Here is a 19,339-nt window from a genome sequence, read left to right on the forward strand (position 1 = left end):
TTCTGCTGCTTTTCCAAGCTAACCGGCAGGGAGCAGTTAGGACATAAACCAGCATCCGTGTGGGACGCTACATTGTGGGTAGTGGCTTTATCTGCTCCTCTGTAACACCAGTCCCCCTCTAAAAATCTTTGAGGGAAACCTGTCTCTATTTTGTTTAAGACAGTGCTACTTCCAGTCTCTGAATTGGTGACCAATAACAATTTCACTTTGAAACAGATAAAAAGATGCATTTCTCTGGAGGTGGAAGATTATGTTAAATAGAATTTTTGAGAAAAACCTGGCATATGTTTGAGAAAAACAGGCATATATTTCTATCAATGTCACAAGAAATATCCTGGCAGATTTGAACATGTATGTAAGAAAACAAACATCTCCTTGGGCAGCTTTCTGGAATCCTCAACTACAAAGGATCATTGCTTTCTTGCTGGAATGACAAGCCTTGACCTTCACGTCTGAGAAATGTGTCAACTTCAGTGTCACAAGCTGTGCTTCCTCCCTGCCGTTCCAATGCCTGTGTGTCCGCCCGAGGTCATCTGCTCTCCAAGAGGCGTCCTTGGTGCGGTTTGCTCCTGCTCCCAGTCCTGGTCTTACAGATTGGTCATCTGCCTTCAAGAATTCCTCCTCCTCCAGATCCCTGACGCCTTCCCCTATCATTCTGAGGTGTTGGAGCAGAAACACCCCAAGGAACAGGGCAGTCTTTCTTCAGGGAGGGAAGACGGCCCTTTGTATAAGAGGTCACTTGATCCCTGACATTCTAGACACACCACCGTCATCACATCAACATCTCCCTCACTGCCACTTTCTTCACCCCTGCCTCATCAACACTGACCTGCCTACCTTTCTCTTTATCACTACCACCCTCCTCCGTGCCATCCTCATTGCCACCATCCTTTGTCCCCAACACCCTGGAGAACACTAAGTGATAGGCACTCTCGCAGTTTTCCATAGTGAATTCATTTAACAATCACAAGGACCTAGGAAGGAGGTTCTGGGAGCAGCCCCATGAGCAGGGGAAGAACACAGGATGCAGAGCGGTTCATGTGCTTGCCCCACACCTGTCAGGGGGATTTTGATCCAGGTCTGATTCCAGAACCTACTTCTCTTACCATTGTACCACCTCTGATAGTTCTGGTGTCTGAAACAGACGAGTCCCTGGCCAATGGCAGAAAACACGAGCCTTTGGGAAGTGTGTCAGACAGCTGAAGTGTGAATTTAACATATCTGATCTTGGGCAGACTCCCTTAGGATGGCTAGCACTTGACATGCAGTCTCACGGACCTGTGGGTTACCTGCTCTTCTCATTTTATTACTTTCATCTCAGTGAGCTTGGACATCAGCTCTGCCCTCTGGGAGTCCCAGACCCATTACCATTAATGCCCATTTGAAGACGAGCGTTGGGCTTTTGCCCAGAGCCACAGGTGAACGCACTCCCCTTGTGCCTCTTATTCAAGGCCTACGTTTAATGTCTTCCTTGAATTGTGTGCTATCAACGACAGGAAGTGTCTGACAGTGTTGTGGCCATGCCCAAATGCAGATTTCTTCTTTCCACTGAGTGACAGGGAGTAAATACAGGCATGTACCGTAACCAATCTCACACAGTTGGTGACCCTGGTAAGTCTGATTTTGGTTTGGAGGGTCATATGATTGTTGTTCTTGTTGCTATGATTTTTGTGAACAACAAAACGTGCCTTGGATTCTTATTTTTGAAACAGATTGACAAGAAGTTCACAATCAGCAGCCATTTTCCAGTGAACACCACAAGGAACACTGATGAAATCAGATGTGATGAGGAACCCCAGGAAAAATGTTGCCAGGGCAAAGAAATCTGCCAAATCCCACAGACTACACCACTCCATTTTAGAGAAATATGGGGCACTTCAATGTGATCCAGAAGCGCTGTGAAGGAGGTCTTTTAATCTGTTCAACCCAGGGTTCCCACATCACTTTGATCTTAAAATCTTACCATCACCCTCCTGCTCCCATGGCCCACAGCTTAATTTGCGGAGCTAATTTCTTGGAACACCAGTCTGGGAACCATGGAGATAACGAGCAATCTGCACTGTCAGTTCTGGGAACATCTTCCTGGCATGCCAAGGAACGGAGCCACCTTGAACTGCTGTGTGCTTGGCTGCACTGAGGCCCAAACCCTGAATGCTTGCAACACCACTGGGAGAGAGAGAGAATTCCACCTCCTGCAAAAACCACAAGGGACCACGGTGGAGAAGCCACTGGGGGGGAGGGGGGCAAGTGGACTGAGAGGCTCCATCTGTCCCAGGTCACCTGGAGTGGCCCTGAGATTCTTCTAAGAGGAGTGGGCTGGTCCACATATGTGCCTTTTATCCCTATGTCTTGGAGGGGGCAGGCGTCAATGACAGATAAGGAAGCATATTTCCTCTCAGTCAAGAACAGTCATTTCCTATTTCTACCTATGACTTTCTAGATTGAATTGAATGATGCATATTTTCAGAATGTGAATGAAATCAAGTTCACCCAATCACGGGAGTCTCAGATGTAAGGTGGAGAGCATCATGGCAGACACGGGGCTGGCTCCGCAAATGACTGGGCCCATCCTGCTTGTTGTCTGCAGTCTTCCTTTGTGCAAGCAGGGTCTCAAACCCATGACCACTCAAGCAGCCGTGGGCTGGGGACATTTCCATCAGACACCGGGCAAAGGGATCTCTTAGCTCAGGTACAAATCCAGCAAGTGAGTGTGGTTCTCTACACCAAGCCCTTCCCTACACACTGTTCTGTGGGCCTCAGCGGCGGAATGAGCACCGTGATCCATGGCCATGGGCACCAGAGCTGAGGATAAGTAATGGTTCTCCTAGACCAGCTAACTTGGCTGTTATTTATAAGCTCTGGGACCACCTTGTTACTGCCAAGAAAATTTGCTTTCCCTCCTTGCTGCTGTTCCGTCTGGCCTCTCAATCTGTGCTTGCCAACAAAATAGTTATTGTTATGCTAAAACCACAACGGGGCTCACATATGTCAGAGCTAAATAACCCCGATAAAACTATGAAAATGGCACTTTGGCATTAAAAGTTATTTTCTTATGGACTTTAACAAGATCCAGTGCTTCTGTTCCTGCAGCATCCCAGTGCTTCAGCTGCACACACACACAATGAGCGAAATAATTCCGGAAAAAAACACTGCTCTTCTCTCACTCAAAGGAGAGTTTTGACTGTGCAAGCTGACAGACAGCAGTGACCGTGGTCCGGGGAATTACCACTGGGCAGTGACCCTGGCCACCACTGGGCAGTGACCCTGACCATGGGCACAGTGGTGGTGTGCTGGCAGGGGATTACCTCTTTCTTGGTGAACTTTGGCGAATGATCATTTTTGTCATCGATCATGACTGTGGCTGTGGCAGTCCCTGTTAAGCCGACGTCCAGTCCAGCCATGTCCTGAGCCTCGATGATCAACTCGTACTTGGGGTTTTCCAGAGTCTACAAAGCAACGACACAACAGAGAAGAGGACATTGAGCTTTGGGCTTCTGTTCTGGAAAGGTGGTGGGCGTGCTGAGTTCACCTCGGAGGGCAGGAGTCCTCAGCAGGGGCAGTGTTTCCACTGCTCACATATGCATGTGGCTTAACAGCTCTCCAGTGTGACAAGACCAGCATTCAGAGACACAGGTTTCAGGGATGAAACTTCTTCCTGGGCTTGCTTAAGGGGACATTGGGTGTGTTTCGGAAGGTCCCACTTCCTGGGTTTGATACTTGTGCGTGCCATCTCACAGCTGAAGCTGATCTGGAAACAGGGCTAACTGTGATGGTGAGATGACCACACAGCTGGCAGTCTGTGAACTCATACCTGACAAGCAATCTGATGGGCAGGCAGGAGGTCAGTGGACCTTACGGAAACCATCAAAATTAACCTTTCCAACAAGCGTGACAAACTCTAATTATGGCTCCCATTTTACAGGTTAAAAAAAAAAACTCAACTAAGGTTGAGAGTTGCCTAGAATGAACTGTCATATCTGTACAGTCCCTTAGACCCATAGGATGCTACATCTAGAAGACATGTTTTTTAAAAAATGTTTTAAATATATTTGAGAGGAAAGGTAGGGAGGGAGAGAGAGGGAGAGATAAATGGATAGAGAGAGGTGGGGAGAGAGAGAGAGAGAAGAGAAAAAGAAGGAGAGAAAGTCCCATCTCTCAGTTTACTTCATAATTGGTTACAATGGCTAGGACTTGGCCAGGCCTAAGTCTGCAGCTAAGAGCTCAATTCAGGTCTCCCTTTCGGGCAGCAGGGAGCCAATCACTAGAGCTGTTGCTGTGGTGTCCTGGGACAGACCTTAGTAGGAAGCTAAAGTCAGGAGTCAGGGCCAGATTTTGAATCCAGCTTTTCTCACATGGGATGTGGGTGTCTTAACCACTGCGATAAATACCTTCCCTGAAAATGAATGAGCTGATCTACATATCACACTATTATCTTTTTCTTTTTATACCATTGTCTTTGTTAATATACGTAGATTCTGGTTGAGTATTTGTCAACCATTGGCTGTAATGTGTAAACATTTGAAACAACCAGGCAACAGCTCCAGACCAAGATGGAGGAGAGGGTAGTGCGTGGCAAATGTCGCCTTTGGCAGTGGGTTTGCTTATTTTGGTCAACCCCATCCTCCCATTTTTTTTCCCAGGAAAGCAGCAGCTTATAGTTCTGTTGGGAACCCACACTTCTCCCCCTCCCTACTGCTGTGGTTGTGGTCAGGTTGGCTTTTCTCATTTTCTTCCTGGCGAACCTCTGACATGAGCTGCGCCCAGAGTTGGGGGAAGCCAATGAGCACCTCCCTCTTCCAACCCCCTCCTTGCTCTCTAGTCTAGGCCCAGGCCCAGGCTCTGTGATTGACAGCTGGGGAAGGGAGCACTCAGCTGGGGGTCTGGCTAAGTAAAGCCAGTACACAGAGAATTACACCTGCACCTGGTAGCAAAAGGAGCCGTTCTCAGCAGCCACGCTGGAGCCACTTTATCAAGCTGTGCCACAAGCCAGCCTTGGGCAAGGACTGTGCAAGCTAATTAACGCTTTAACTTTTCTTATTTGCTGAAACCAGTTTGGATTGGTTTCTTAATCACTCACACACAGAGTCCGAGTTAAACTACCTTCAATAAAAAACAACAAAAAAGCTGTTTACCATTGCATAAACAGCCCTATGAGTAGGACACCTTCAAAAATCTCTGGTTACACCAACCAGTAATTAAGACATATCACAGGGAGCAAATAACAGAAAACAACAGGGGGTCTGTAATTTCCTTCTTAATGCTACAGCTTACATGGAAATTTTAATAGCTCAATGCTGGCCTCCAAAATTTTTAAGTATTTTTAAAGGATGGTTAGCTGTTTGATGCTGAGGCTGAGTTTAGTTGGTTCTTTCCCAACTAAGATCTTTGTAGCTGCACACTAGCGGAACATTTGTTCTGTAGGACAGCGGGTGGGGTGTTGGTGGGCTCTCCGCAGCTCTACATGGGAGTCTCTGGATTCAATCCTTGCCACTCCAGGACTTGGAAGCACAAACTTCTCTAAGACTTGGACACAAATGGGATTTGACAAAGCACCCAGCCCTGTCTCTACCTGGATTGGTAGACACCTCCCTGTGTGGGGCTTGAGAATTCAGCCATTCTTAAGCAGAACTTGGCAAACATTAGCCTAATAAGAGTGGCTTTCTTCTTGTCACTCCTGACAAATGGGACTGGATTTTTTGCCCACCAAATTCTGCAGCTGAGTCACAGAACGCCAATGGACTGATCTCCAAGTCTTTCCTGAGTGTCCACCCTAGCTCTAAGCTTGAACATCACCAGTTCAGTTTCTTATATCTCATTGTTGCTTTTGTTGTTGTAAAACCTTGTAAAGATTTTTGAAAGCGCACAAAGACATGGGAATTACATGGAGTTTTTTCCAACATAGAAGAGATCATGGTAAATACAGCAACTTTTTTTTCCTGCAGAATATACAATTCCTGCACATTATTTTAAGGGTTGTCTGAAGATTGTATGTGTATTTTATAATTTCCCTGATTATCTTCTGTTCTGAGGTCTTTAATTAGAGCTTTTAAAAACAATCATAATCTTAAAGAACACCACAGTGAGCATCTTTATTAACGAAACTTCAAATGAGAGGCTTTGAAGGTGTTGGGGGAAAAGGAATGAAAAGATAACGTAGGGCGAACCATCGGTACAGCAATTTAACTGCCGCTTGGGACCCTTCCATACTGTACCAGAGAGCCTGGCGTCAGGCTATTTGTTCAGATTTCAACATTTGCTTCCAGGAGGGTGTTGAACTGTCTCGTGCCAGTCCAACCAGAATGCTCAGCTTATGCTCCCAGGTATGGCTTGTCCCTAAAGAGCAGCTGATGAGCATGCCACCTGAGCCTGCCTGGGGACCAAGGTGGTACTACCAGGGCTGCCTGAGGAGATAGAGCCCTCAGCAGCAGCTCCTGTGCAGCCTGCACTGGCCACTAGGACAGAGTGGGCTGGGTCACCACAGAGACGGGCTGATGACATAAGGACTGGAGGGCATCAGTCCCTTCCTCACTCTCAGTATCTGTGTGGTTCAGGTTGGGCTGACTCTGCCCTTGACCAGCCCATGGGGCTTCCCATTACCAAGCCTACGTGATGAGCACACAGCCTGATGGAATGTTGCCTCCTTCATTGAATGACTGAAATTCAGTTGTGGGACTCATAATTCCAGAATGTTAATGGGGGTGTATGTCCTAGTCTGGGGACCTTAGAGTGGTGGGGCAGCACTCTGAAACTGGCGGACAAAGTCCACCTGACAATGAAGCTAACACAGCTTGGCCCAGAGGTGGATTCCTGTTACTAGCATTTAAACCTTTAGGAGTCCCCCTTGAAGCTAGTATTTCCCTTGCAGAACTTGTGAGTTCTACAAGTTCATGTGTTTCTCCTTTGCTCTCCTCTGGATGTTTGATCAGCGTGTTTTGCACCCAGCAATGAGGTAGTTTTGACTCATATACAACCAATGCTATGACCAGTGGTCATGTCATATCAGACCACAGGCCACAGCAGCTTCTGCACAGCTACGTTCCTTGTATTTCCACACAGAAACATTCTAGGTCCCTTCAACACTTGCCTGGCATAGAAACATTTTGGTTTGACCAAGAAAAAAAATTAATAGGATTTTTTCCTTTAATTAATTTATCTATCTACTTAATTGGCAAGTAACATGTGTGTAAATGTTGGGCTGGGTGCTGAGGGTAGAGTGAGGGGAAATAGGTTCCGTTTCTCCAAGGAGCCCAGAGTTCACACATAGCACTGACAAAACCTAGTCACTGGCAAGCAGAGGCATCAATTCTTAAGACAGTATAAGGGAGGCGCAACTGTCTTGTGATTTAACACATTTTATAAATAATTTTTAAAGTGAACCAGTCAATTCTCATATCCTGGAGTAAATAAAACTTTACAGTGATAATGGGAAATAGATTGATTAATCCGAGAGGGAGAATCAATTCAAATATCAAGTAGATAAACAGCAATGATTGCAATGAGATGTTCCCAAAGTCTCAATTTTCTGGCAAACTTAACATTACAAACCATTTTCACTGCTAAAGTAATATTCAGTGATTTTAGAAAAATAAGAGCCCTAGTGATTTTGAGTGTAAAATGGGGACTCTCCTGCAGTCTTAGCTGCCCTGCCTCCCCCGGAAGGGAACACTCAGAGCAGGTCTGTGCCTTCCTCTCCTCTCCAGCATAGACACAGGCACTTGGCTTCTGTGCATTCGTGCTTAATGCACAAGCCCACTTGCAGATATTTCAACAGAAGGATGCCACTCACAGAGCTGTGCAGACTGCTTTGCCTCCTCATTTTCATCTCAGTGTGTGCAGACTCGCCTATTTATTTTAACAGAGGGATGTAAGTTCACAGTACGGCTCTGCCATGAGGTCACATGACCTACTCTGGCCAGTGGAAGATGGCAGGAGAGATGGGACTTCCAAAAGGAAGCGTGGATCCCCACATGGCTGTGTGCCAGGCAGACCCTCACAAACCTGCTCCAGACAATGCTGTAGGCAGCACACAAGCTGTTCTTTCATCTTTGGGGCTATTTACTACAGCACTCAGCCCACCTTGCTGGACATGAAGGAGGCGTTTCCTGTTTTGTCTTGAATGCCTACTGACTATCCCCGCTAAGAGCACCCCAGGGTTTCGAGAGCAAAGACCAAGCCTTTGGCCCCACCAGCTAGCCAAGGCTCTGCAGACTCAGCCCACAAGGGGGGAAAAGTGCTCTCATCGCTGATAATGATGATGTATCGCTGCTTCCCCAAACTAAATTATATCTCAAAGGTCTGAGCGTATCAGTGGCATTTCCAAACCAAAGCCATTTATTCTCAGGAATGGCTTATACTTTGGGGAACTCTAGCTCAAGGAGATAGAATTTTATTTTGACCAAGAAATGCACTGTGTCAAAATGGGGAAAATTAAATCGGCTTCTCTGATTTTATTGGAAGCTATCTGATCTGTAAGGCACAGCTAGGAGCTGAGCTGCTGTCCTGGCTGGCGGCCCAGCTCTCTGCATTTGCCACATCCTCCCAGCGAATAGCTGTCCTGCAAACAAGGAAGATGGTGCAGCTGCAGGAACCAGCCTGGAGCCAATCTCCAGACATGAGGGCCCCGTTCACTGCTCAAACTGACTTGAAAACCTAGCTTTTCATCTGGAGAAAGAATCAAGCTGTGTCATTGAATGTGGCACCGGATCAGTTCCTGGACCCTGGATTCCTTACATGCCTACGCAAGTGTGTGCTTAAAGGAACATTTATCACCATGCAAGCACAATGCCAGCTGTGTTGCGGGGAGCAATGATTTGTAAGTGTGACACGGGACAAGGTTCTGCCATTAGCCTGCAGAGGGCCACATCTTCCCTGGCCTATCCTCAGGCTGTTCCCCCATTCCTCTTCATAGCCGGCCAGAGGAAATCCCCGCCCTTGCACCTCACCTCCTCTTACTTTTCACCTCCACTTCTTCCTTCAGGCTACTTCCTGCCCATTTGTTAATGGCCATTACTTACTGCATTGGGATTCAGGAATGTGGGGAGAAACAGATGAAGCTTATGGCTCATGACTATGGCCTGACCCAGCTCTGGGCATCACAGCCATTTGGGAATTGATTCAATGGATAGACAAGTTCTCTCTTTCACTTTCTGTAATTCTGACTTTGAAATAAACAAATAAGTCTTCAAGGAAGCAAGAAAGAAAAGAAAGGAAGGGAGGAAAAAACAAAAGAAAAGAGAAGAAAAAAGAAAGGAACAGAAAGGAAGGAAAGAAGGAAGGAAGAAAAAGAAACGGGCCTGGTGCTATGGCATAGTTGGCAAAGCTACTGCCAGTGGTGCTGGCATCCCACATGGGCACTGCTTCCAGTCCTGGCTGCTCCTCTTTCAATACAGTTCCCTGCTAATGTGCGTGGGAAAAACAGCGGAAAATGGCCTGAGTCCTTGGGCCTCTACACCCACGTGGGAGACCTAGAAGCTCCTGGCTCCTGGCTTTGGATCTTCCCAGCTCCAGCCATTGGGCCATCTGGGAAGTGAACCAGCAGATGGAAGATCACTCTCTCTCTCTCTCCCTCTTTCTCTGTAACTCTGCCTCTCCAATAAATACATAAATCTTAAAAAATAAAATGATAATAAAAGTAGTTAGCCCCCTCCCCTGGTGCTTATCTTAGTCAGTAAGGTTCTTGTCTATGAATTGTTTACTGGTTTTCTGGAACATGGCCATTTGAGCTCTCTATGATCAAGGACTTTGGTTTAGAGCTTTCTTGCTCAACTGCTCTTTCAGTACCTGAGACACTGTAGCAGTGAATTAATTAACACTTATATATGTATTTGTATAAAATAACAAATGGCGCAGAGTGGTGTAGCTGTAAATGTTTAACAAGTTCTCCTGGCCTGTAGCATTTGCCAGTCTGGTACCTTAAGGACACCTGCCATGGCTGGTTTGAAGCTACCACTAACAGCACTCTCACAGGGGGTAGGAGGAGAGAAACTCAACCAGCTATTGGGAACCGACAGGAACCAGCTCCGGCCCGTGAATTCTGCTTTAAACGTCAAGGAAAGTCGAGTCAAGAAGGCGTTCTGTCAACAAATCCCTCTGTTGTCTAACATTTGAGGTAGTGCTAATGAGAACCTTTGGCAGGAGATACAAAGACTGAAGGTAATTCATTCACTTGCTCCTTGGCTTTCCCAGACAGAGTCCTGGGAGACTCCTTGCAACACAGAGCACACACGGGGACGGGGCACCTGACACTTGGCCCATAAATACTGCAACAGTCTGGTGAACGCATTTTCTGGAGCAGGAGGAGTTGTTGTCTGTCTTGGCTTTGATTTATCCACTCTGGCCATACAGCACTGGGAAGCAGTACTTGGTAAATCCACAAGGAACCGGCACTGTCTCCTTGTGAAATGTGTCTCCTCACACTGCTCTTGGTGAGCCCTGCTCCTCCATCCCTCCCTGTCTTTACGTCTCCTTTCTCTCGGCCTCTCAGTACTAATGTGAACGTTCCTGTTCCGGGCCGTCGCCTGCTCCTTCTCCATTGCTGGTGGGGCCTGGAGGGTGAGCAGGAGGGGCCTCGTCTGTACAGATTTACTGCTTGCTGACAGAGCCTGCAGGGCGGGGAAGTAGCAGGGGAGACGAGTGCCACCTCATAGATGTATGTGGCTGGAAGGACCAAAGCGATGGATGTGAGGGCGAGGGACACCAAGTTCAGGCGAAGTGTCTCCAGGCAAAGCGAGCGAGTTTGGATGTTACTGATGAGCTCCAATAAATAGAGCACCAGTAGCTGTGACCATGAGCCTGTGAGATGGCTTTCCCTCAGCCCCGAGGCAGCCGAGGTCTGACGTTCAGTGTGATTCCACAGGAACCCTTAGTTAGTGTTTACTTCAACTATGCCTGTTGGACATGATGAACTTGCACATTCCCAGCAAGCACGTGAGGCGAGATTGGGAGTGGGGTGGGGTGGGTGTTATCAGAATGGTCCCAGTGAGGGTCCGTGCTTCAGGAGGCCACAGGGAGCTGCCTGAAGTCAGCAAATATTGAGTGTTTGCTGTGTGTCAGGCCCTGTGCTGGATGGTGAGGGGAAGCAGCAGGTGTAGTGGGACGGAGCAACCCCGGTGATTTCAGTAGAATGAAGTGGGGGTGAGGTAGAGCTGCGGTATCACCCAGTCAGTAGACTGAGGCAGGAGGGGTGCGGGGGAGGGTCCGAGAGGGGGAAGGAGAGACAAGGGCAGAGGGACTGGCTCGCCACAGGAGAGGGAAGAGACCTTGAAGTTCATGTCAGTTTCTGTGTGAAGTTCAAGTTTCAGTTCTGAGGCAGACTGTCCGTGTTAAAACGAATAAACTCAGTCCATTCACACTGCAGGCTGATGCTGACTCTGTTTAGGAACCACGGGAACGGGACGCAGGAGGGGTCCTTTCCCTCAGCGAGGACGCACAGCTTGTTTGAAGGGCTGTGTAGATGGCTCCGCCTGCAAGCAGGTGCTACGCAAGCGTTCATGTGCTAGGTCCAGAGTGTGAAGGACGCATTTTGTGAGGGTTTTGCTGTGTGTGTGTGTGTGTGTGTGTGTGTGTGTGTGTGTGTGTGTGTTTAGTGGCTGTGGGTTCATGGAAGACTAAAACTGAGCTTTGAAGGGTGCGCAGGGGAGAGAGAACTGAGGAGGGGAGGAGGTGGATCTGGCAGGCAGGGGCGGGGCTCTGGTGTGGCTGCAGTGCGGGCGGCACAGGCTACTCCCTCTGCAAAGGCCCTCAGAGACCATGAGGCCCAGCCCTGCTTCCAACGAACCCACAGCAAGAGGAACTACGTGGACTGGTTAGTGGCAGAAACAAACAAGCTACATACTTTCTTGGGTTTATCTATTTGAGGGATGGAAATCCAGGCTCCTGAGGTTAAACCAACAATTGGCTGGGCATGGTGCCCCCCCCCAAAAAAATGGCATTAAAATGCACCTCCTTTAAGATGGCTATATCTTTTTGCAACCTATGACTTCCTCTGCCTATGTCCTCTAAGCTTTTATCTCGTCCTGTCCCAGCAGCACCATGCCTGGCTCCTAGGACGTGCCTAAGTTCTCCAGTCTGCGTTTGTGTTTTTAGCGTGGGCTGTGTGGGCTGTGTGCTGGGCACATGAAGACATGGACACCAGCCCAGCCCCAACATCCCAGGCTCAGGAGGCCCGGGGTGGGGCTGGCTACTTGAATTCCTAACTGAGGCACACTTTGACACAAGCACCACTGTGAACACACTCAAGACCAATGCAGGCCAGGATGCACCGTCTGTCCTTGAACTTGAGACATGCTTATGTAATTTAAATGGAACACGGAGCACTTCCCAAAAGTTCCCACTCTGATTGTGAGGTTCCCTTTGTTGGGGCTTTTCTAGAAAAACACCTATTTCCTGCTGAGACCCACACTGCACTCTGCTGCTGTCTCCTTGCTCCCAATCCACTTACTACACCCATCAACATGTACAATGATCATTAACACATTTTTGGTGTTTTCTTTTTTTAAACAAAGAAAAAGAAATAAAAAGAAAAAAAGGCGTCTCCTCTGGATGTGTGCTGGACAGAGTGCTGGGACAGGGTGCCCAGTGTGGCAGTGCTGAGGTGGGAGCATCTGGGAGGCCACAGGCTGCTGCTTTAGGAAGGAGCTGATGTTGTCTTTGTGGGACTGTAGCGTGAGTTATCACGCATGTGCTGTGCTACAAAGGGCCAGCCGAGTGCCTCCCTCCTCTGGCGTGTACTCCTGCCTGCTGCTGTGGTGACATCACGCGCTGCAGGCATCCCTGCCAGAGCTGAGCCTGTGCAAGCGCGCTGCAGTCCTCGCCACTCCGAGCTCTGTCAGTGGACCCCAGTGCCCTTTTTTGCTCACCCAGCACCAGGCATTCTGGTCACAACAGCAGAAGAATGGCCAGTACAGAGCTCTCCTTCTACCTCGTGGGCCCACAGGAGAGCTTGTCCGTGCCACCTGACCCTTCTCCCTGGAGGCATCGACTCAGCCTGCGAGTCCCTGCCCTGGCGAGTCCCAGCGACTGCGTGATTCTGGGCCCTCATGTTTTCTCATTTGAGTTAGGGTGCAGGCTTTCCTCTAAACCACTCTCTACCCTCAAGGCAGCCAGCTGTCTAAACCACCCAGATCTCAGGAGTCTCCCGGACAAGCTCTGAGGGATGCAGCTCTGCTCCCTATTGCTCCCCCATCACACTGTACCCCTCGGGGCTCACAGCCACTGGTCTCTTTGCCCCTCTGCATCTTGCTTGCACTGTACCCTCCCCCTCACCCACACTGCCCTTTCGCCCTAGAAAATGGTGACTCATTTTTGCACACCTCGCTTAGTTTTGCTTCTATAGCAAAACTTCTGTTACCTTTCGTGAGTTCCCACCCCTCCCTAGTGGCATTGTCTGCTCCCACGGGAGGATTTTCCTCTTGGTGACTGAACAACATGGCACAAACACCGCCTTGGTGTCCCCATGGTAATGCCGTGAGCTGTTCAGCTTCAGCTCTCGTGTCCTGCATGGTGTCTAGAGCCTTCGAACTTCTGGCTCTAGCAGCTTTTGTAGCTTTGATAGTAGAGTAATGGTTCCTAAAAATGTCAGTGCCCTAATTCCTGAGTCCAATACCTTAGGAGACCAGAGGGACTCTATCAAGATGTTCAGATGGGGAGCTAGTCTTGCCTGAGTTGAATGGGCCTGGTATAACCACAAGTTATAAGAGGATGCAGGAGGGTGTGTGTGTTTGTGTGTGGTGGGGAGGGGGCAGCAGATGCCTGGAGGAGGAGAGGTCAGGCCGGGTGGCAGGGTGAGGGTGTGTGTGGTGGGGGGGAGCTACCCTGACAGCTTTAAAGTGGAGAACAAGGCCACAGACCAAAGAATGCAGGTGTCTACCAGAAAATGGGAAAAGTTAGAAGGAAATGGATTTTCCCCTGGAGCAGAGTGGGGCTGACACTCCTAATGAGATCCACTTTGAACTTGTGTCCAGAATCTGAGCTGACACAAGTTACCTTTCCTCCAGTGGCTAACTGTGGGGACATCAGTAACAGCAGCCCCAGGGGGTGGTACCACCTTGTCCAGGGAAGAGGCATCCCTGAGCTCTCGCGAGACTGAGCTGCCTAACTCCTCCTAGTCTCCTGCAGGCAGGCAGGACCTGTCCCGCTGCCGCCTTCATTTCAATCAGCTGCCTCTTCTGGGGACTGGCCGCCTCCCCGGGATAGCACACTCTCTGTTTTCTCAGGGAAAATATTTCCATTCCAACCCTTAGAAGTAGAATGCCAGCCAGACCTTTGCTGCAAAGCTTGTGTGTTGGGAGAGGCGCGTCTTCCCATCCGCGGCGTGGTAAATGTCACATCGGCTCAAAGGAGACTGTTATCCTCGGAATTCACGGTTCCCGATGTGTTGGGCACTTCTTAGTATTTACGGCAGTGCTAAGAGTGGATAAGGATCCTGCCTCTGACCCTGTCTGACTGCACGTCCTGTGCCACACCACTGGGACACTGAGGTGCCAAGATGCCGTCTGGATGTCTTTGAAAATAAGCGGAACTTGTTCTCACACAGGCCAGGCTAGTGTCTCTAGTATCTCACACTCCCAGCACGTGTCTGACAAGTGAGTCAGTTGAGGTTCTGTTGATCACAACGCAGGGAGACTCTGATTCATGGTCACTCTTCTGGGGTTCAGAGGTCCCTGGTCTGAAGGCAAGGACCGGGCAAGCCAGACAAGCCCAGAGAATCTCTTCCAGGTCTCACTGTGTAGAGTGGTGGGGTGGCATGTGAAGCTTCAGCTCTCTGGGAGGAAGCAGGATGGGGCAGCCCCTTTGGGCAAGGGCCTTCTGTGAGCCTCGGGGCTGCTGGGCTGCACTTCACCTGGAGGCTACGTGCTGGTCCTAGCCACACCTAAGGTGTGTGGGGTGCAGCAAGGACAACACAGGTGGCAGACTGGATCCTCAAGGGGCAAGGTCTGGATGGGAACCACCTTTCCACAAAGAGGGATAGGTGCACGTGACTCAGGTGGGCCTTGGCCAAGCCAATGGGAGCTGTCTTGTGTGATTGTGGGCTGCATCGCGGCAGCAGGATTGAGTCAGGAAATGGGTGTTGCTGTCATTCGCCAAGTGCTTTCGGAGAGCAAGTAGCTTTCCTTGGGTTTCGATTTATTACCCTCTAAAATGTCATTCTCTGTATGGGTAATAAAAGATAATACATTTTATGGCAGCTCCTTATGTTAAGCCTTAACAAAATCCGTTATTAAATGATCTGCGTGGAATCTCAATGAATCTTATCACAGGAAACAGCAAGGTGTTTTCTTCTCAGCCCTCTCACCCAAGTCAAGTGCAAGTTAGAAGGGCGGTCCTCCCTGGATGTTCCTAATCGCACAGCAGAGGGTGATGTTTTTAGGATCAGATGCAAAATTGTGTCCTTCCATGCAACTGGTTTTGCTAAGCTACAAGTTGGTCAAGATCCCAGGAAATTCAATCACCGACTCCCAATGACAAAAGCTCAGGAGCCCACCAAAGGGTGGCAGATGTTTCTAACATTAGGTTCTACATACTCTTGTCTTGCAGCAATTTTGGCTTTACACCCTCTGCCACCCAAGGACCCCCTGCATGTTTGTCGCTCCTGCCCATTAAGCTTGAGTGCGTTATCAGCACACAGCCCTGTCCTAGGCAAGTGTGCGGGGAGAGCCCTTGCTCCACTCTGATGAGTCTGCTGTCCCTTCTAACCCTCACCGGTCTGGATGTGATGTACCCTCCTCCTCACATCTGCCAGCCAGGGTCACTAGTAGTCACTGTTAGAGGTTAAGGGCATTTTTCTGCAAAGTCAACTTTGGCTTAGTGTTCTAGTGCCGGCAGTCACTTCAGGCAGCTCTGAGACGAAGCAGCCTTGGAGGCTGTGCCAAGAATCAGCAAACGATTCCACCTACCCCAGCCACCGCAGGAGGAGCTATTCCAGCTGCCACCTTTATGCTGTCACTGGATTATAGTCTTTGAAAATAATCTGAACTAATTCTAAATCATCCGAGGGAACGTACACACACACACACACACACACACACACACACACACTTCCAATTACAGCGCTGCTGTCATTCCAAAAGTTAATTCATGTGCCAGGGAGACAAGGCAAAGAGAATAATGCAGCCTCGAAATCTTCCGGAAGGTTCCCCTGTAATTTCATGCCTGGGTCAACCAGTCCTTTGGATCCCCTTGCCTGGGTGTTATTTGCACAGCCTCCGTCAGGGCTGCAGCGCCCTGTTCCGGTTCACGGGAGGCAAGCCTTTGGCCACCTGGGCGCCATCATTTATTTTGTTCTTGAAATGGCTTTGCCTCTGCTGACAGAGGCTAACCCTATTAACACCCTGGAATGTGAGCTGAGCGAGACAGGAAGTCAAAGGCTGCAGCTTCATGTTTGGCCACAGACTCAGCCTCGCAGGCAGAACGCTGCTAAAGATGCCTGCCCTTTCTTTCAAAATAACAACTCCTCCCCAACCCACGTGTCCTGGGGGACAGCTCTTTTTCAAATGTTTTCTAAAAATAATACAGGGTCTCTGCTTTCCCTCCAACCCTAGTTCAGAGCCCTTTTCAAAGTGAGGCGAGCTGACCCCTCTGACTCATCTCTGCCGGGAGACCCCTGTCCTAACAGGGGCGCAGGCCCCAGCCTCTGGGCCTCATGCTCCCCACTTTCTCCTGGCTCCTCCCTTGAGCCCTGGACCATCCACTCCGGGTCACAGGGGTACGCTCAGATGCTAGTCTTTGCAGTCACTGAGGCTACATTTGTTGAGCACCTGCTCTCTGCCCTCTCACGTGAGTACCTAGCTGATGTTTCTGGCAACCCCTGAGGCTGTGTGTTTGTTGCTCCCAAGCACAGGTGAGGATCCAGTGGTCCTAGGACACACAACCTGTACGTGACACTCGGGTTGGAACTCAACATGTTCAACCCCCTCAATTGCCACACTCTGAAGAAGATGCAGGACTTGTCCCTCGCGCAGTAGCTCAGAGCTGCTCTTGGGGTGCCCAGGGACTCCATATGGCCCCTCACCCCCTTAGGCGGTGGTTCACATCTGCCTTGTCAGGCCTGGACTTGGGAGGATGAACGTTCTGCATTCCCCAGCAGTTTTTGAGCAATCTCTGCAGTCCCCCTTTGGGCACACACACTTCACCTCTGTCTACCGCTGTTGAGTCTGACATCTCCAATGACACATGCTCCTCTAGGTTCAAATCACTCCTAGCTCCTAGAATCACGCTTCTGCCTGCTTGTTCTGTATTCCTACTTGTGTGCTTCATGAGAATTGCACACACAGCACACCCCACGGCCTGGCTGAGCATGCTCCTTGCCGGTCCAAGGTGCCCCATGCTGGCCAGGCACTGCTCTGGCACCCTCTCGCATCCCCACTCACCACCACTACTTCTAATTCTCATTAACCTCTTGAAAATGACTCAATGTTTCACTTTGACGGCTCTGTCCCGGGCTGAGATATTGAAAAAGCATGGAATAGTTTGGGAAGGGGTATACAGTGTAGGGAGGGAGAAAGAGTCGAGTGTCAGCAGCTGCGATCAGAGATCACTGTGAGGCTCCTCCGGCTGATGGCCAGAGCACAGAGCATCGGCCCCAGTACCTCTTCGCATCAGTCAACAGCATTGTTGTATGGGAGCCCTGGAGGCTACCAGCAGCTGCCGGGGGTGCTCCACTCAGGACTCCATTTATTCACAGGTGCTGTCTGTTGTGCCCAGGATGTAACTGCCTGGCTCCATGCCACTATTCTCAAGAATCACCTCTTTGAAGCCTTTGTTGAACTCCCTGGTCTGTAAACGTTTGGAGAGCTCTTCGCACAGCTCCCATGTGGTGTGTGTCACACTGGGGCCACAGAAACTGTCCATCTCCATCCCTCCCCAATCCTGCTATGAGATGCTGGGAGGCAGAAATTGCATTTTAATTACTTGCTTCTGTTAGCTTGTGGCACCGAGAAAAGTTGCCAAGACTTCAAAGCCAAAACAGGGAGACAAATTTCAGCTTTGCTTTGGAACAGCTGTGTGACCGTGGGCGTATCACATCCTTGGACATTGAGCCTCCTCAGGTTCTACAAACGAATGCAATCTTTCCTTTCCTCCAGGACTATTGCGAGGAAGAAACGGGATGACCCCTGCCTGGTGTGGACCATGTGACCTGGAGCACAGAGTGAATGTGGCATGTGCGAGCTGCTGCTGCAGACAGACCAGCTCAATAAATCCTGGGCAGGTACAGGATTTTATAAAAGCAAAGCACTTAAGAATGACAGCTCCCTCACGTGCAGTGAGGGTCACCTCCACAGCCTAGAGTGAGCTGAATGGTGGTCCCTAACATGTCCAGGTTCTCAGACCCAGTTCCTGTGCATGAAATCTTGTTTAGGACAAGTTTGGGCAGGCATGATGGAGTTAAAGGCCTCAGGATGAGCTCCTTCTGGATTAACTGGAAAAGCCCTCTATCTGTCAGGGTCCTTACAGGACACAGAAGGGAAGGCAGGCATACAGGGGGAGCCATGGGACGACAGAGGCAGAGATTGGAGTGATGCAGCCAGAAGCCAAGGGATGCCTAGAGACAGGGTATGGCACACCAGCCCCTGGAACCTGCAGATTCTGTAACTACCAAAGCCTTGACTTTGAATTTCTGGCTTCCACAAAGTAAGGAAATAAACTGCTACCCAGTTGGTGGTAATTTGTTGCTGAAAACCTAGCACGTCAATGCACCCGTCAACAGTCAGCATGCCCAGGGGCCAGCACACAGGCCTCACACTCAGGGGCGAGATGGAACATCGCACAGTACCAGTGTGGTTGGCACGGGGAGGGGCAGGTGCCTTGGGACTCCTACATTCCCATGAGAGAGTTCAGTTTTCAGCTTTGTGTTCCATTCCCATTGACCGCCAACTTGGAGTCTTCTCCTAGAGATGGTCTGACCAGTATCAGGGCCGAGACCCCGGCTGGACACTGCCGTGGTCGCCACCCAGGGCTGACACCCCCGCTGGACACTGCCGTGGTCGCCACCCAGGGCTGACACCCCCTGCTGGACACTGCCGTGGTCGCCACCCAGGGCCGAGACCCCCGGCTGGACACTGCCGTGGTCGCCACCCTGCTACCCTCCTGGGCGGAGCACAAGGACTCTTTGGCTTTATCCACCCCTTTCACTTGTTTTCTGCTAGAGATGGGTATGACACACAAGGTGAGGCAGAGCCTTACATTTAAAAGGCACAGCTTTTAAACAAACCAGCCTCAAACAAACACAGAGATGTTTCTTTAAAGGAATGTTTGGACACAAGTTCTGTACTTGCTCTTGGACCTCGTTGTGTATGTTAGGGGCTTCTTAGAGAATACGTACTAGGGTGAGGGCTACTGCCAA

At 49.7% G+C, this 19,339-nt stretch overlaps 1 protein-coding gene across 1 annotated transcript in view; it reads right to left on the minus strand.

Moving 5' to 3' along the window:
* The window catches only part of CDH13 (cadherin 13), an 853,721-nt gene that overhangs the window by 100,054 nt on the left and 734,328 nt on the right, over positions 1 to 19,339 (minus strand). Inside the window, exon 9 of the mRNA XM_058674822.1 lies at positions 3,306 to 3,446. Coding sequence (XP_058530805.1) covers positions 3,306 to 3,446 — 141 coding nt within the window. The remainder of the gene's footprint in view (positions 1 to 3,305; positions 3,447 to 19,339) is intronic.

The sequence above is a fragment of the Ochotona princeps genome, chromosome 16, assembly GCF_030435755.1.
Source record: "Ochotona princeps isolate mOchPri1 chromosome 16, mOchPri1.hap1, whole genome shotgun sequence".
NCBI lineage: Eukaryota > Metazoa > Chordata > Mammalia > Lagomorpha > Ochotonidae > Ochotona > Ochotona princeps.